The sequence below is a fragment of the Oryctolagus cuniculus genome, chromosome 20 (genome assembly GCF_051225735.1).
Source record: "Oryctolagus cuniculus isolate XC-2025 breed Fujian yellow rabbit chromosome 20, ASM5122573v1, whole genome shotgun sequence".
Classification (NCBI taxonomy): Eukaryota; Metazoa; Chordata; class Mammalia; order Lagomorpha; family Leporidae; genus Oryctolagus; species Oryctolagus cuniculus.
The window spans coordinates 39,060,044-39,073,898 of NC_142886.1; the positions used below are offsets into that span (position 1 = coordinate 39,060,044).

At 44.1% G+C, this 13,855-nt stretch overlaps 1 protein-coding gene and 1 long non-coding RNA gene across 13 annotated transcripts in view; one reads left to right on the plus strand and one right to left on the minus strand.

Annotated features, from left to right (window-relative positions):
• The window catches only part of EML5 (EMAP like 5), a 173,485-nt gene extending 161,531 nt beyond the window's left edge, over positions 1-11,954 (minus strand). For all 11 annotated transcript variants that reach the window (XR_016226443.1, XR_016226442.1, XR_011385002.2 and 8 more), the window contains exon 1: positions 11,625-11,954. Coding sequence is in view for 5 of the 11 variants with exons in the window: in XM_070065495.2 (XP_069921596.2) it covers positions 11,625-11,821 (197 nt within the window). In the remaining 6 variants the exon portion in view is untranslated. The remainder of the gene's footprint in view (positions 1-11,624) is intronic.
• Positions 11,093-13,519, plus strand: LOC149120142 (uncharacterized). Of its 2 annotated transcripts, none has more exons than XR_016226445.1 (2): positions 11,093-11,208; positions 13,321-13,519. It is a non-coding gene; the product is annotated as an uncharacterized LOC149120142 (long non-coding RNA). The 2 variants fall into 2 exon arrangements; XR_016226446.1 differs by lacking the exon at positions 11,093-11,208 and adding an exon at positions 12,688-12,794.
• Positions 13,520-13,855: the final 336 nt, after the last annotated feature.

Below are 13,855 nucleotides of genomic sequence, written 5' to 3' on the forward strand. Positions count from 1 at the left end.
CTCTCTTCCTCTCTTCCTCTTCCTCTCTCCCTCTTTCCCTCTCTCTTTCCCTCTCTCTCCCCCGCCTTCACTCCCCCTTCACTTTTCCTTCTCTCCTCCCCATCCCCAGTCTCTCAAATAAATAAATTATGCTGGCAAGGATATGGGAAAAATAGTACCCTAATCCACTATTGGTAGGAATGTAAACTGGTATAGCCACTGTGTAAAACAGTATGAAGATACTTCAAAAATCTGAATACAGACCTACCATATGATCCAGCCATCCTACTCCTGGGAATTTACACAAACCAAAAGAAATCAGCATCTGAAAGAGAGATTATCTGCACCCCCATGTTCACAATGCATAACAATTCACAATAGCTAAGATATTGAATCAATCCAGATATCCATCAACTATTGACTGAATAAAAAAATTATGAAATATATACACACTATGGAATACTAGTCAGCTGTGAAAGAAAGAAAAAGAAGGAAAAGAAAGAAAGAGACAAAATGGATGCAACTGGAAATCATTATACTTAGTGAAATAAGCCAGTCCCAAAAAGGCAGATATCATGTTTTCCCTGATCCATGGTAACTATTAGAGTACCTAAAACATAATGTATTGGAATGAAAAGGACATTTTGCATTTTGATGATTGTGTACAGCCTTTGTCTCTTCTGTTGAGGAACAGTGTTTTTTCTTCATACTATTTGTTGAACTCTTTTACTTAGTGTAGGGTTAACTTTACAATCATTAAATAAACTCAAAGTAGATCTTTGTAAAAATTTAGAGTGGGAATGGGAGAGTGAGGCAAAAGGAGGATTGGAGTGTGGGTGGGAGGGAGGGTAGATTGGGAAGTATCTCCATGTTCCTAAGTCTGTATACATGATATAAATGAAACTTGTATAACTTAAATAAAATTAAATACATGTATATATAAAAAGGAATGTTGTGGTGTTGTGATGCATTGTCTGCCTATAGCTTCCAAGATGGCTGAATCCAGAGTGCAATGTTCACCTTCAGTCCCATGTCCATCCCTTTATGCTAGCAGCCAATCAACCCTAAACAATTACATGGCATTTCTCCCATAGGCTTACTAATTCAGATACATTTATATACATATATATGTCACATATATGACTGCCAGTGTTATAAGGTAAGCACTACATTTAATTTAATCTTAACTTTCCAACTCACCTTTAAGCTATATTGGTTGGGACTGGTGTTGTGGTGCAGTGGGTAAAGCAATGCTGGCATCCCATATGGGCACCGGTTCATTTCCCAACTGTTCCACTTCCAATCCAGCTCCCTGCTAATGGTTTGGGAAAGCAGGAGAAGGCTCAAGTACTTGGGCCTCTGCCACCCAAGTGGGATAACTGGATTGAATCTCTCGGCTTCTGGCCTAGGTCTGACTCAGTCCAGCTGTTTTGGCCACCTGAGGAATGAACCAACAGATTGATCTCTCTGTCTCTCCCTCTCAATCTTTAACTCTTTCACATAAAAAATTATATTGGTCAAAAGAAGATGATATTATAAATAGGAGACCCAGTAGTTACTGAGACTTTTGTTCTAGTTCTTACCAATTTTAGCCAACATAGTGATGCCATTTTCCACCCTACTACACTGCAATCAGAGTTCACTATAGCCAAGGCAGCTTGTTCATTACACTGACAAGATATAACCCCTTGTCAGTCCTATGCTGTCTCATAATACTAATCCACCTTGAATGGAGGACACTTGCTGGACCAAAGAGAAACCAGTCAGTATTAGTGGCTGTTTCATTCTTGATTAGTGGTAACAAAAGCTACAAAACATAGTTTGAGTACTTCCTCCTGACTGGATATAAACTGAGGGTGCTGTTTCAACTGTCCATGAGAAAATATCACTTGAGAATTTCATACGATGTAGACAATCTGACCTCCTGATGGTATAACCTATCAAATATTAAAATCATGGATGTTTAGTTGGTTTCTGCATTTCACTACAGATTTTACTGTTTCTGCCTTCAAAATCAACTATCTTGGACTTTTCAAGATATAAATCATTCAGCCAAATCCAGTGCGCTACCCCTTAAGTCTGTTCAAGTAATTAGCCGAGACCTGGGTTACAGAGCTCAAATGATATCATCCAGGATGCATTCAATCTTACACATTATTCTGATCTTTCAGGTACCCAGTGTGTGAGCATTTTTCTGGGTTGATGATGCAGGATATGTGTCTTTTTGTGTTTTTAGCCCCTGACAATTCCGAATAGATCCACCAACAGAAAAATCAACTAAGGACTGCTTCTCTTTTGATAATAAATCTCCAAACAGACATGTCATTATTGGAGGGAGTAGGGGCCTTAGGCAAGAGACCTAATATATTTAAGGGGGTCCTAGTATTTGGAAATTTTTTCACACTGCTATACAAGTATAATGGATGAAAGTGAGAAAAAGAATAAAAGGATAAAAAGAAATTTGGCTAGATCTTTTTCCCCCCAGGGTTTATTCCTAGCCCATCAGCTGTACATATTGGAATCATCTGGGAGGCTTAGAAACTAAAAGCAGAAGGAAACAACAAAGAAACTACCTGAGCTCTACCATAAATATATTAAATCAGAATTTTTAGCGGTGAGGCTCATCATTGGTAGCTTTTGTTTTGTTTTTAATTCTCCATGCAATTCTGTTATGTAACTATGGTTGAGAATCAGGAATCTACAGCAGTTTTCAAATTTTAGACTACATCAACAGCACCTGGAGGTAATTAAAACCAATTGCTGGGCTCCACATACAGAGTTTCAGATTTAGTAGGTCTGGGGTGAGATCCCAGAATTTGTATCTCTAGGGGCCAGCACTGTGGCATAGCAGGTAAAGCCACTACCTGCAGTGCCAGAATCCCATATGGGCACCAGTTCAAGTCCTGGCTGTTCCACTTCTGATCCAGCTCTCCGCCGTGGCCTGGGAAAGCAATAGAAGGTGGCCCAAGTCCTTTGGCCCATGTACGCACGTGGGAGACCCAGAGGAGGCTCCTGGCTCCTCGCTCCTGGTTTTGGATCGGTGTAACTCTGACTGTTGCGGCCAATTGGGGAGTGAACCAGCAGATGGAAGACCTCTCTCTCTGCCTTTCCTTTCTCTGTGTAACTCTTTCAAATAAATCTTTAAAAAAAAAAAAAAGAATTTGTATCTCTAATACGTTTTCAGGTGCTGGTTAGTTTTATGTACTAATAATTACATGACTCATTTTTACTTCTTCCTGCTCCCCTTTTTCCCCCAATCACTTGGACACACAGTCTCCTGGCAAATCTTGGGATTACAGAGCAATTATTATGAAACAGCTAATACCTCCACTGAGGTGAAGCAGTCCTCATCTTACTGGATACAGAGGACTGCTGTTTTCTCCCTGAAATACTCTCTCCACTTCCAGGGCCCCACAGTCTTAGATTTCCTGCTGCTTCTCTGATCATATTTTTGTCAGTTCATTCCTGCGTTAGTCAGGTTTTTGTCACTATAACAAAAACCTGAGAAAACTCATCCTAAAAAGAAGGTTTTTTTTTTTTTTTAAGATTTTATTTGAGAGGTAGAGTTACAGAGAGAGAAAGAGGAAGAGACAGAGAGAGAGGTCTTCCTTCAGTTGGTTCACTCTCCAGATAGCAGCAACGGCTGGAGCTGTGCCGATCTGGAGCCAGGAACCAGGTGCTTCTTCCAGGTCTCCCTTGCGGGTGCAGGGGCCCAAGCACTTGGGCCATTTTAAGAGAAAAGGTGTATTTAGCTCACAGTCTTGGAGGTTCAAGTCCAGGACTAGACAGGCCCCCTGATTTGGTCTCTGATGAAAGTGGCAATGGTGGAGCACAGGCATGGATGGAGGAAGGATCCCATGCCAAGCCAGGAAGCAGGAAGAGAGCTGCCAGGCCTGACTCAGATGTTTATAACCAAGCCTCTCAGGAGAACTACCTTCCAAGAGCATGCTCCAATCAACCTAAGGATTGGCCCACCTCCTAGACACCAGAATTAGGCTAAGTTTCTACTCTTTTATATTTTATATATATATAATATATATTATAATATTATTTATAATATATAATATTTTACATATAATATATATATAATTTATAACTTTGGGAGTTAAAGTCCAGCATGATTTTGGAAGCCACAATCCTTATTCAAATCACAGCAGTCTCCCCTACATTTAAATGTCAGAGTGCTATGGAAATCTTACTTAGATCCTTTCTCTATATTCACTCCCTCAGTGATCTCATCCAGGTTCATGGCTTTAAATACTATCTAGATGCTGATAGCACCCAAATTTATACCAGCCAGATTGCTTCCTTAAATCATAGGCACGCATGTTCAACTGCCTAATTTACACCCCACGTGGCTGTCTATTAGGCATCACAAATGAATACTTCTACAACACTTCTGATATCATTCCACCCCTCAAAAAACAAAAAGACTTGCTCTTCCCAGTCTTTCCCAGTTCAGTTACTGGCAATCCTTTCTTGCAGTTGTTCTAACCAAACACTATAAATCACCCCTGACCTTTCTTTTCTCTCATAATTTACGTATGAGGCAATGAAACACAATGCAGCCTCTACCTTCAAAATTTTTACAGAACTTGACCTTTTCTAACTACTTTCATTGTTACACCCTGGTTTAAACTACCAATTTCCTGTGACTGGATTATTATAGTAGTCTCCTAAGTGGTTTCCTGATTCAGTCCTGTCCCCCCCACCCCCCACCTTGTTTGTTCTCAAAGTAGGTTCCAGGAGTGACTCTGTCAAACTGCGTCACTAATGTGGCTGAAGTGCTGCCAATCTCAGGCAGGAAGGCCCAAATCTGCTCAATAGCTCTCCCCATTTCTCTCTTCCAAGTCTCTACTCAAGTGTCACATTTTCAGTGGCGCCTCCCTGGCCACCCTATTTAAACACCTGTCTAAACTTGCCCCAACAGTCCCTATCTCACTTTTCTACTTTTTTTCCTCACAAACTACACACACACACACACACACACACACAATCTTGTTTATTCCATATCCTCCCTCCACTCCCCACCAGGAGATATCCGTTCTTCAAGGATGGGGAATTTCATTTGTTTGGTGTGCTGCCACGTCTCTGTAGTGCTAAGGTAAGTCCCTAGCAAATAACAGGTACTCAATAAATGTTTGTTGAAAGAAGTAATCTAAGAAATAGATGTATCCCAGAAACCACTTAAGAAAGTGTCTTAAGAAGGTTAGAGCGGGGCCAGTGCCATGGCGCAGTAGGTTAATCCTCTGCCTGCGGCGCTGGCATCCTATGTGGGCGCTGGTATCCCATGTGGGCGCTGGTATCCCATGTGGGCGCTGGTTCTAGTTCCGGCTGCTCCTCTTCCAATCCAGCTCTCCTGCTGTGGCCTGGGAAAGCAGTGGAGGATGGCCCAAGGGCTTGGGCCCTGTACCCGCATGGGAGACCAGGAGGCGGCACCTAGCTCCTGGCTTCAGGTTGGCGCAGCTCCGGCTGTTGCAGCCATTTGAGAAGTGAACCAACGGACAGAAGACCTTTCTCTTTGTCTCACCCTCTCACTGTCTAAAACTCCACCTCTCAAATAAAATCTTTTAAAAAAGGTGAGAGTGACTGTACTAAATAATAATGAAAAATCAAAAAAAGATGAGAAATGATAACTGACCACTGGATTTGGCAATCTTGATAAGAACTGTGGTGAAAGAAGAAAAAAATAGAGCCACCAGTAAGTAGAAAAGGAACTGCACTGAGCAGAAATAACTCAAATACTCATTATTTTCTCCTAATTCCTTTAGATACTCATTATTCGCTCATAACAAGACCACTCCATACAATGTTAGCTCTTCCCAAAATGCAATACCTTCATTTATTTCTTCAAACTACTCCTGTTTTCCTGACTCAGCTTGGTATTATATTCTCTAAGAAACATCATTGTGAAGTATCATGTACCCATGTACATATTACAGTTACACTAATACTATCCCTAGTACACACAGTACTTTGATACTTTGATTGAGTCTTTAAACTCTGAATATCTTAAGGCAGAGACTCTTTGGGCTGGCGCCGCGGCTCACTTGGCTAATCCTCCGCTTGCGGCGCCAGCACCCCAGGTTCTAGTCCCAGTTGGGGTGCTGGATTCTGTCCCGGTTGCTCCTCTTCCAGGCCAGCTCTCTGCTGTGGCCTGGGAAGGCAGTGGAGGATGGCCCAAGTGCTTGGGCCCTCACCTGCATGGGAGACCAGGAGGAAGCCCCTGGCTTCGGATCAGTGCAGCGTGCCGGCCGTGGCGGCCATTTGGGGAGTGAACCAACGGAAGGAAGACCTTTCTCTCTCTCTCTCTAACTCTGCCTGTCAAAAAAATTTTTCTTTGAGGAGTGAAAAAAAAGCAAATTACAATAGTTTCTACAAACTTATTATTTCATGTTTACCTTAATATACATCCAAAACATTACATTTTATTATTTATCTACATATCTGCAAAAAAAGACATAATAAAATTGTAAAGAAAAAGTTATAATGCAAATCTAAAATTTTGGCTCTTTCCTGTACAAATATTCAGTCCATATATATTTAAGACACTTTCACTATTATTCTACATAGTTCTTATCTTTCTCTAAATATATCTTTTAGTTTTATCCCTTAAATTATACAGTATTTGAAAAGCAAATAAGAATGTTTCAATATCAAGACATATAAAGGGAAATTTTACCAATCATTACAAAGTCCATGAAAATTACCTATAGATAAACACAAAGACATTTTATTAAATTTACATATAGTCTGATACTTTCTGAAAACTGCTTTTAGTATTACACAGTGCTTTAAAAAAATTCTGGTAACAGGTTTGGGGGAGAGTTTATGCTCATCTCCCAGACTGCTTATGTAAAGAATTATAGTCATGGGAATCAGGATGACAGCATTGGCTGCAGCACTTTAAAACAAACATGTTGTCTTTAAAAAAAAAAAAAAAGCCATACATAGAAGCAATCAAGAATTATTATTATCCCAACCTGAAAACATGAGAGTACTTCAAAAAGTTCATAGAAATGGAACTAAAAGATATGCTTATTTTGATGCAAAAAAAAAAAAATACCCTGAATTCCATTCACACAAGGAGTCTTCAAAACATTTTTGGAAATTGCATATTGTGAAGAAACTATGAATGGGTTCCAAAAAGTTTCTGTACCAAAATAAATTTATCTTTTAATCCCATTTTCCCATGAGTTTTCTGAAGTACTTATATATATAGTACAGTATCCTTTCCAAGGTATTTTAAATGCATTGTCACTTCAGCTCATCACCATTTTATGAGATACATTCACCATGTTTTAACAACAAAAAAAGGAACTTCAAATTCTATACCTACAAAATACATAAACAATATGTCCTGGTGAGTCCCATAAGGAAGCCAAAGTCAAAAACCAAAACGCACCAACTTAATTATACCCCATCAATAACCTTCACTAGTATAAATGATGTGAAAACTATCAATAGTATTCACAACTTTAAGAACTTGCGAAAAATTGTTGATGAACAAATATTAAAAGCTATTGCATCCTTTGGAAAGTCAGGCAGGTTTCAACATACAGACCAGATTACTGATGTGTACCTTATGATAAATTTGTAGTAGTCTAGAATATTTTAAAAATTAATCTTAAACTTGTTGTAAAAACATTTCATGATTAGAGAATTGTATCAGCATAACTTGAGATAAAAAAAGAAAAAATGACTCAAAAATCCTGTATTATGAATACAAGTATTTCTTATATTGAATTTTACTTCTGCATAAATCAGTGACATAAATATAACTAAGAGGTGAGTGACTAGAGAAGTATGGTACACATAGATACAAGCTATTCAGAAAGTTCATGAAAAAAAATTGAATTAAAAATAAATGCAGGGGCAGGCACTTGGCCTAGTTGCTAAAGCACCACATCCCATACTGGAGAGCCTGGGATTGAGCTCAGGCTTCTGGCATCAAGCTAACGTGCCCCCTATGAGGCATTGGTGATGGCTCAAGTAGTTGGGTTCCTGCCACCAATCGGGGAGACCTGGATTGAGTTCCTAACTCTCAGCTGTCCCTGCTGACTGGCTTCTCCCACACCAGGCCAGGCATTTTTCTCTGGATTCAAACAGGCAACAATCATCTTTTATTTTCTGTTGGGCCCCTACCTCCCACCTCTCCTCCTACCTCTTTTTTGACGAATCCCCCCTCTCATCAGCAGTGAGGCCACAGCGACTGAGGGGAGAACCCCCTCTTGCAGTCTCCTCCTGACCCTGCTCCTGCTCCTCAGCTTCCCAGGCCCTCATGCAGTTGGTTGTAAACTCTTCCAGGAGCTGTTTTACTGTTTACTTTTCAGGATTTAAAAAAAAAAAAAAGGCAAAAACTTTTTTTTTTAAGTTTAGAAAGCAAAATACAGAGGGAGGGAACAGTAACTTTTTTTGGTAATTATGATTTTTTAATTTTTAAAATGTGTCCATTTTTACTGTGGGTTGGCCATTGATATTTCATCAAGATAACCATTTCTGCCAAACTCAGGTGACCGAGGAAAAGCCACACCCTCAAAACACAAAACCCAAATCATCTTTAACCTAACTTTTTATAGGATGTCTTGCGTCCCTATAACTTCACACACCAGCTTCTGTGTTCAGTTGAATTGTAATTACTTTTTGTATTTGGAGATTGTGACTATTGAACTTGAAACCTTTTATTCCAGGCATCTTGGTAGTTTCTGGAGGGATTTAGTGGGTGACGGCGAGGGGGTGAGGGGCTTCTTCCTTTCAGAAGTGTCTCCTGCTGCCTCTCTGGGCTCCCAGGTACAGGGCCTGAGAGCTTTTCTCACAGTGATCCTCGATTAGTCCTACACCACCTGACCTGCGTGTTTTAACAGGATTTTTAACAAACTACACTTACTAAGAAATGTGTTTGCCCTGTTTCGTTTTGTTTCAATAAATGACATGGCACCTAGCAAGAAAAAAAAAATGGCACCACCACTGGCAATCCCAGATGACATTAATAGGAGACCAGTAGTAAGCAAATGACAGACTGGTTGTGATTCAAAACCTAAGGACAATGACTTGCTCCTTTTGCAACAGTTTTAGCCTCAGACTAAGTCATATTTGAGCAATAACTTTTACAGTTTCAAGCAAATATGGAAATAAAGCCAATGATGAAAACAGCACTGACTTTTTATTACTGAAACTAGAATTACAACAGTGTTTTCTACCATTCATTATATTTATGAATATTACATCTTCTGCTGTGACAGGACAGAAAGATGACTAGAGTAGTTTCTATACTTATAGGTCAAGACAGTGAATTAAAAAAAAAAAAATCAGAAGTTTAGTATTTCCCTAATCTATTTCACAAACAAGAATGATCTAAGGCCGGCGCCACGGCTCAATAGGCTAATCCTCCGCCTTGCAGTGCCGGCACACCAGGTTCTAGTCCCGGTCGGGGCGCCGGATTCTGTCCCAGTTGCCCCTCTTCCAGGCCAGCTCTCTGCTGTGGCCTGGGAGGGCAGTGGAGGATGGCCCAAGTGCTTGGGCCCTGCACCCCATGGGAGACCAGGAGAAGCACCTGGCTCCTGCCTTTGGATAGGCGCGGTGTGCCGGCCACAGAGCGCCGGCCGCGGCGGTCATTGGAAGGTGAATCAACAGCAAAAAGGAAGACCTTTCTCTCTGTCTCTCTCTCTCACTGTCCACTCTGCCTGTCAAAAAAAAAAAAAAAAAAAAAAAAAAAAAGAATGATCTCTATCATCATTGTTTGCAATAAAATTTCCGAAGTCTTTTTACTTATTTCTAAATTATATTCTTAGTATTATATTAAATTTGTACCACCAATTCAAGCTTCATGATTCAGGTTTTAGTAACCAATTATAATTTTTCAGGAAACTTTTCACTCTTGAAGGTTATTTTAAGGATTATCATTTGCATAAAATCACACACGTGTATCAAATCATGACAAAATTGGAACATTTTGCAATTTTGAAATATGTTATATTATTCAAGCAGTGTGACACCAGAAAGAAACCTTATTTACTTTCAGAAGTCCCATACTACACACTGATTTCCTATATACCAGGAGTAAATGCAGCACACGTGCACCATCAGACATCTCAAACGCCTTCACATCCACCTCCCAGGCTGAGTATCCGCAGGAGGGCTTCAGGCAAGGCGCTAGAAGTAGCTAAAGCTGGCGTGCCTGGTACTTCAGGAGTCCTAACACGTGGACAAGAAGGGAGACTTTAAAGGAATAGGGATAAGGACCGGAAATTGAGGGAAAGTCACAATTAGTACAAGATAAACTACGGAGTGCTTATCTCTTTTAGTCAGCAATATTAATGGGTATGTAGTCCTGATAAATACTACACAGAGAATCCTAACTTGAGAAAAATGAGATGACTTGTCAGTTTCCTTCCCAGAGTAATGCATTAAATACAATCTGAAAACACTCCATTTTTGTGTCTAAATAAATTTTTAAAACATCATTTCATTTCTTAGTCTACGATTTCAAATTTTGCTTTTCTTGACTCCATCTTGTCCTACCATTTGTCCCAGGCCTCTTAACACACTGTAGATGTACGGAGATACAAAATGGAATAACCATTTTTTACAGCATTTAAGCATCAGAGCTTCCTGCCTACATCAAAACAAGATCCTGGAGGTGAGAAGCCTAATTAAAATCCTTTGGATCATAATTAAGGGAATAAAATGGAATCATCAAGCCCAATTAGAATTTCTGTTTAAAAACCAGCAGCAGCACACAAACGCATCCTCAAAATCTTTCCAACACATTCTCCTTTGTAAAGGACGAAAACGTTGGGCTTGAGGCAATGAGCAATGGCCTGGAGCAATTTCTGGAGCTCTTAACTTTACCCAAAAAGTTCTACTGAGACACTGACTGAAAATTCCCTTCCAAATGTACGGCTCAGTAAAGAAGTGTGAACCAGCACTGGGACCAACTTCAGGATACCGCCCAAGAAAGAACACAGAAACACCAAACAACAAAACAACCCACCGTGATGCGAGTTAAAATAAAATACACAAGTAAACTTACACAGGAGTACTAGAATGAACGTGGCACAAGAGAACTGGAAACCAGCGGAGTTATTTTTAGCAACTTTTTCAGATAAAACCTATCCCAAACTGCACATTTTAACATCCAATGAGCTGCCTGCTGGCTGCCGGGGGTTCCTTCCCTATCTGCCGAGAATAACAGGCAGTGAAAGCTGGACTCGGAATTATGGCCAAGAGGTGAGTGCCCTCCCGATGCCGCCCCGGGCGCCCTCCCAGGACCAGCCTCGGGCTCGTGGGCTTCGGTCAGTTCTCTGCTAGGTATAGGCTTTCCCCTCCCGGCGCTTTAGGAATTCATTTAATAAGAACCCTCTTCCGAGATTTAAAGGAGCAAAATGCCAACAAAATAACCTTTTCGCGGTTCTCGTAATGCTGATGGGGGCGGGGGGGGGCAGCAAACGGAACGGGTCCTTGATTTCACCGCAGGGACCCGTGAGAGTGGGCAAGGCGTGTGCAGGGTGCTAGCCCGGGGGACGCGGGGCCAGGCGGCTGCGGATTCCTCCCCGCAGGAGCGGTCACGACGCCCCCAAGGTCCGCAGGTGCAACCCCCGCGAGCCGCTGCAGGGGTGACCGCCGCAGCCCCCGCCCCCCGGTACCTGATAATGTCGTCGCTGTGGCCCCGGTAGAACTTCTGCCGGTGCTCCCGCGGGCTGTACACCACGCCGACCCCCGCCACGAAGTACACGATCTCCTTGGCCGCCGTGTAGAAGAGGTTGTTGCGGCACTGGTGGCCCCGGTAGCCGTACACCCACTCGAGCCGCAGGTGGCAGCTCGGGGCGCTCCGGGCCGCCATGTCGGGGCGCCCACCCCGCCGCTCCGGCTCGGGCCCGCGGCGGCGGTGGCGGCGGGAGGCAGCGGCGGCAGGGGCCGGGCGACGAAAGCCCTCCCGTGGGCGGCCCGCAGTTCCCGCCCGCCGCGTCTTTTAAGCCGCGCCCCGCAAGTGCATCCCGTTTCTGTGGCCGCCGCTGCCGCCTCAGCCCACGGGCGGGAGGAGAACCCTCGCCTCGCGGAACATGCCGAGGGCCCGGGCGGGGGGCGCCGCCGGCCGTCAAGTGGGTGCCCCACACCTTCGGCCCGCCTCAGCTCGCCGCGTCTCGTCAGCCCGCAGCGCCAAGGCCGTGCGCGGAGCCGAACGAGGGCCCGCCTCCAGCCTGCGGCTCCTCAGCCGCCGCTCGCGCACCCGGCTCCCCGCCCGGGTCACCTGCGGCGCTCGCGCCCCGCCGCGGCCTCGTCGCCTCAGCCCGGCGTGCCCGCGCAGCGCGCTCGCGATCCCAGGCGGGCGCCCGGCGCGCGGCCCCGCCCCCGCCGCGCTCGCCCCGCCCCTCACGGAGCTCGGGAAAGGCCGGGCGCTCCCGGGGTCGGCGCCGGCTCCAGCTCCGGCTCCAGCCCTCGCGCGGTGCCTCTGCTCCGGGGTGTACCCCGCGTGTGGAGCCGCCGTGGCCGCTGAGCCCTCGCCAGGCCACCCAGGCCCCAGCAGACCCCTCAACGACCCCCGACTCCGGCGTGCTCCCTCGGGACGCGCCGGCTGGTCCAGCACCGGCCTTGCAACCGGCCTGGGCGGCCTTGACGCCCGGAGATGTCAGCGCCCGGCTGCTAACCTCAGTCTTTTTTCCACCCCAGGACCTTGTGTTTTTCTTGCTGCCTAACGGGGCCGTCTGGCCCACACACTGGGTGGGGAACAAAACCTGACTTCCCACGTGCACATTTTCTTATTTGTGTAGCTGACCTCAAAGCTGAAAGCAGAGTTTAGGTCATGAAATCACGAGGTAGGCTCGATTTTACAATAACAGCAATGATGCCTAGAATTTTTTTTAATTACTGTTTTGGACATGGTCAACAACCCCTTCATGAAAAGACTGCTTCCAGGACCCCACTCACCTTGTGGTGATAGCTCAAGTGGAAGGCACTTGTAACCTCAGCATTAGGAGCAATCCGTTTCTGGCCGGGTCATTTCCCTTTCTAACTCAGGAGCAGGATTTCTCAATACCTGTGTAAATGATTTGAAACCCACCCTTAAAAGATGCTATGTGCGGAATGACAGCCACAAAGTTTACAGCAAGCAGTATGAATTCATGATAGTGAAGTCAACCTTTATTGTATTGCTCTCTGGTTTCACTGGGAAATAGCAGAACTTGAGCTTGCGACAAAAGCCCAAACAAACTGCTGTCCTTTCAAGAAATATGACTGCCCATGGAGCCAGCACTGTGGCACAGTAGGTTAATCCTCCGCCTGCAGCGCTGGCATCCCATATGGGTACTGGTTCTAATCCTGGCTGCTCCTCTTCCAATCCAGCTCTCTGCTGTGGCCCGGGAAGGCAGTGGAGGATGGCCCAAGTCCTTGTGCCCCTGCACCCGCATGGGAGACCTGGAAGAAGCTCCTGGCTCCTTGCTTCGGATTAGCGAAGCTCCGATCTTTTTGGCCATTGGGGAGTGAACCAACGGACGGAAGACCTTTCTCTCTGTCTCTCCCTCTCATTGTCTGTAACTCTGCCTCTCAAATAAATAAATAAAATCTTAAAAAAATATATGACTGCCCAGAAAATACGACTCCGGTGTGGTGTAGACAGGTTGGAAGGGATGTTGTCCATTCTACTCCCTCTGACATGCAAATCACCAACTGGAGACAAGAGGGTATCTTTTCCATTTCAGTTGTGACTTCTGATCTGCATGCAGTCCAGAGGCAGGGAAGAAGGACCATCTCAGAGGAGAGAATTTACATAAATGCCATGAGAAGTAAACACCGAGTGAGGGTAGATTCTCAGCAGACTCTGAAAGTGAAAAGGAACACAGATTAAGTTTCTGGCACCTACTAAAAGGACGGAAAGAAT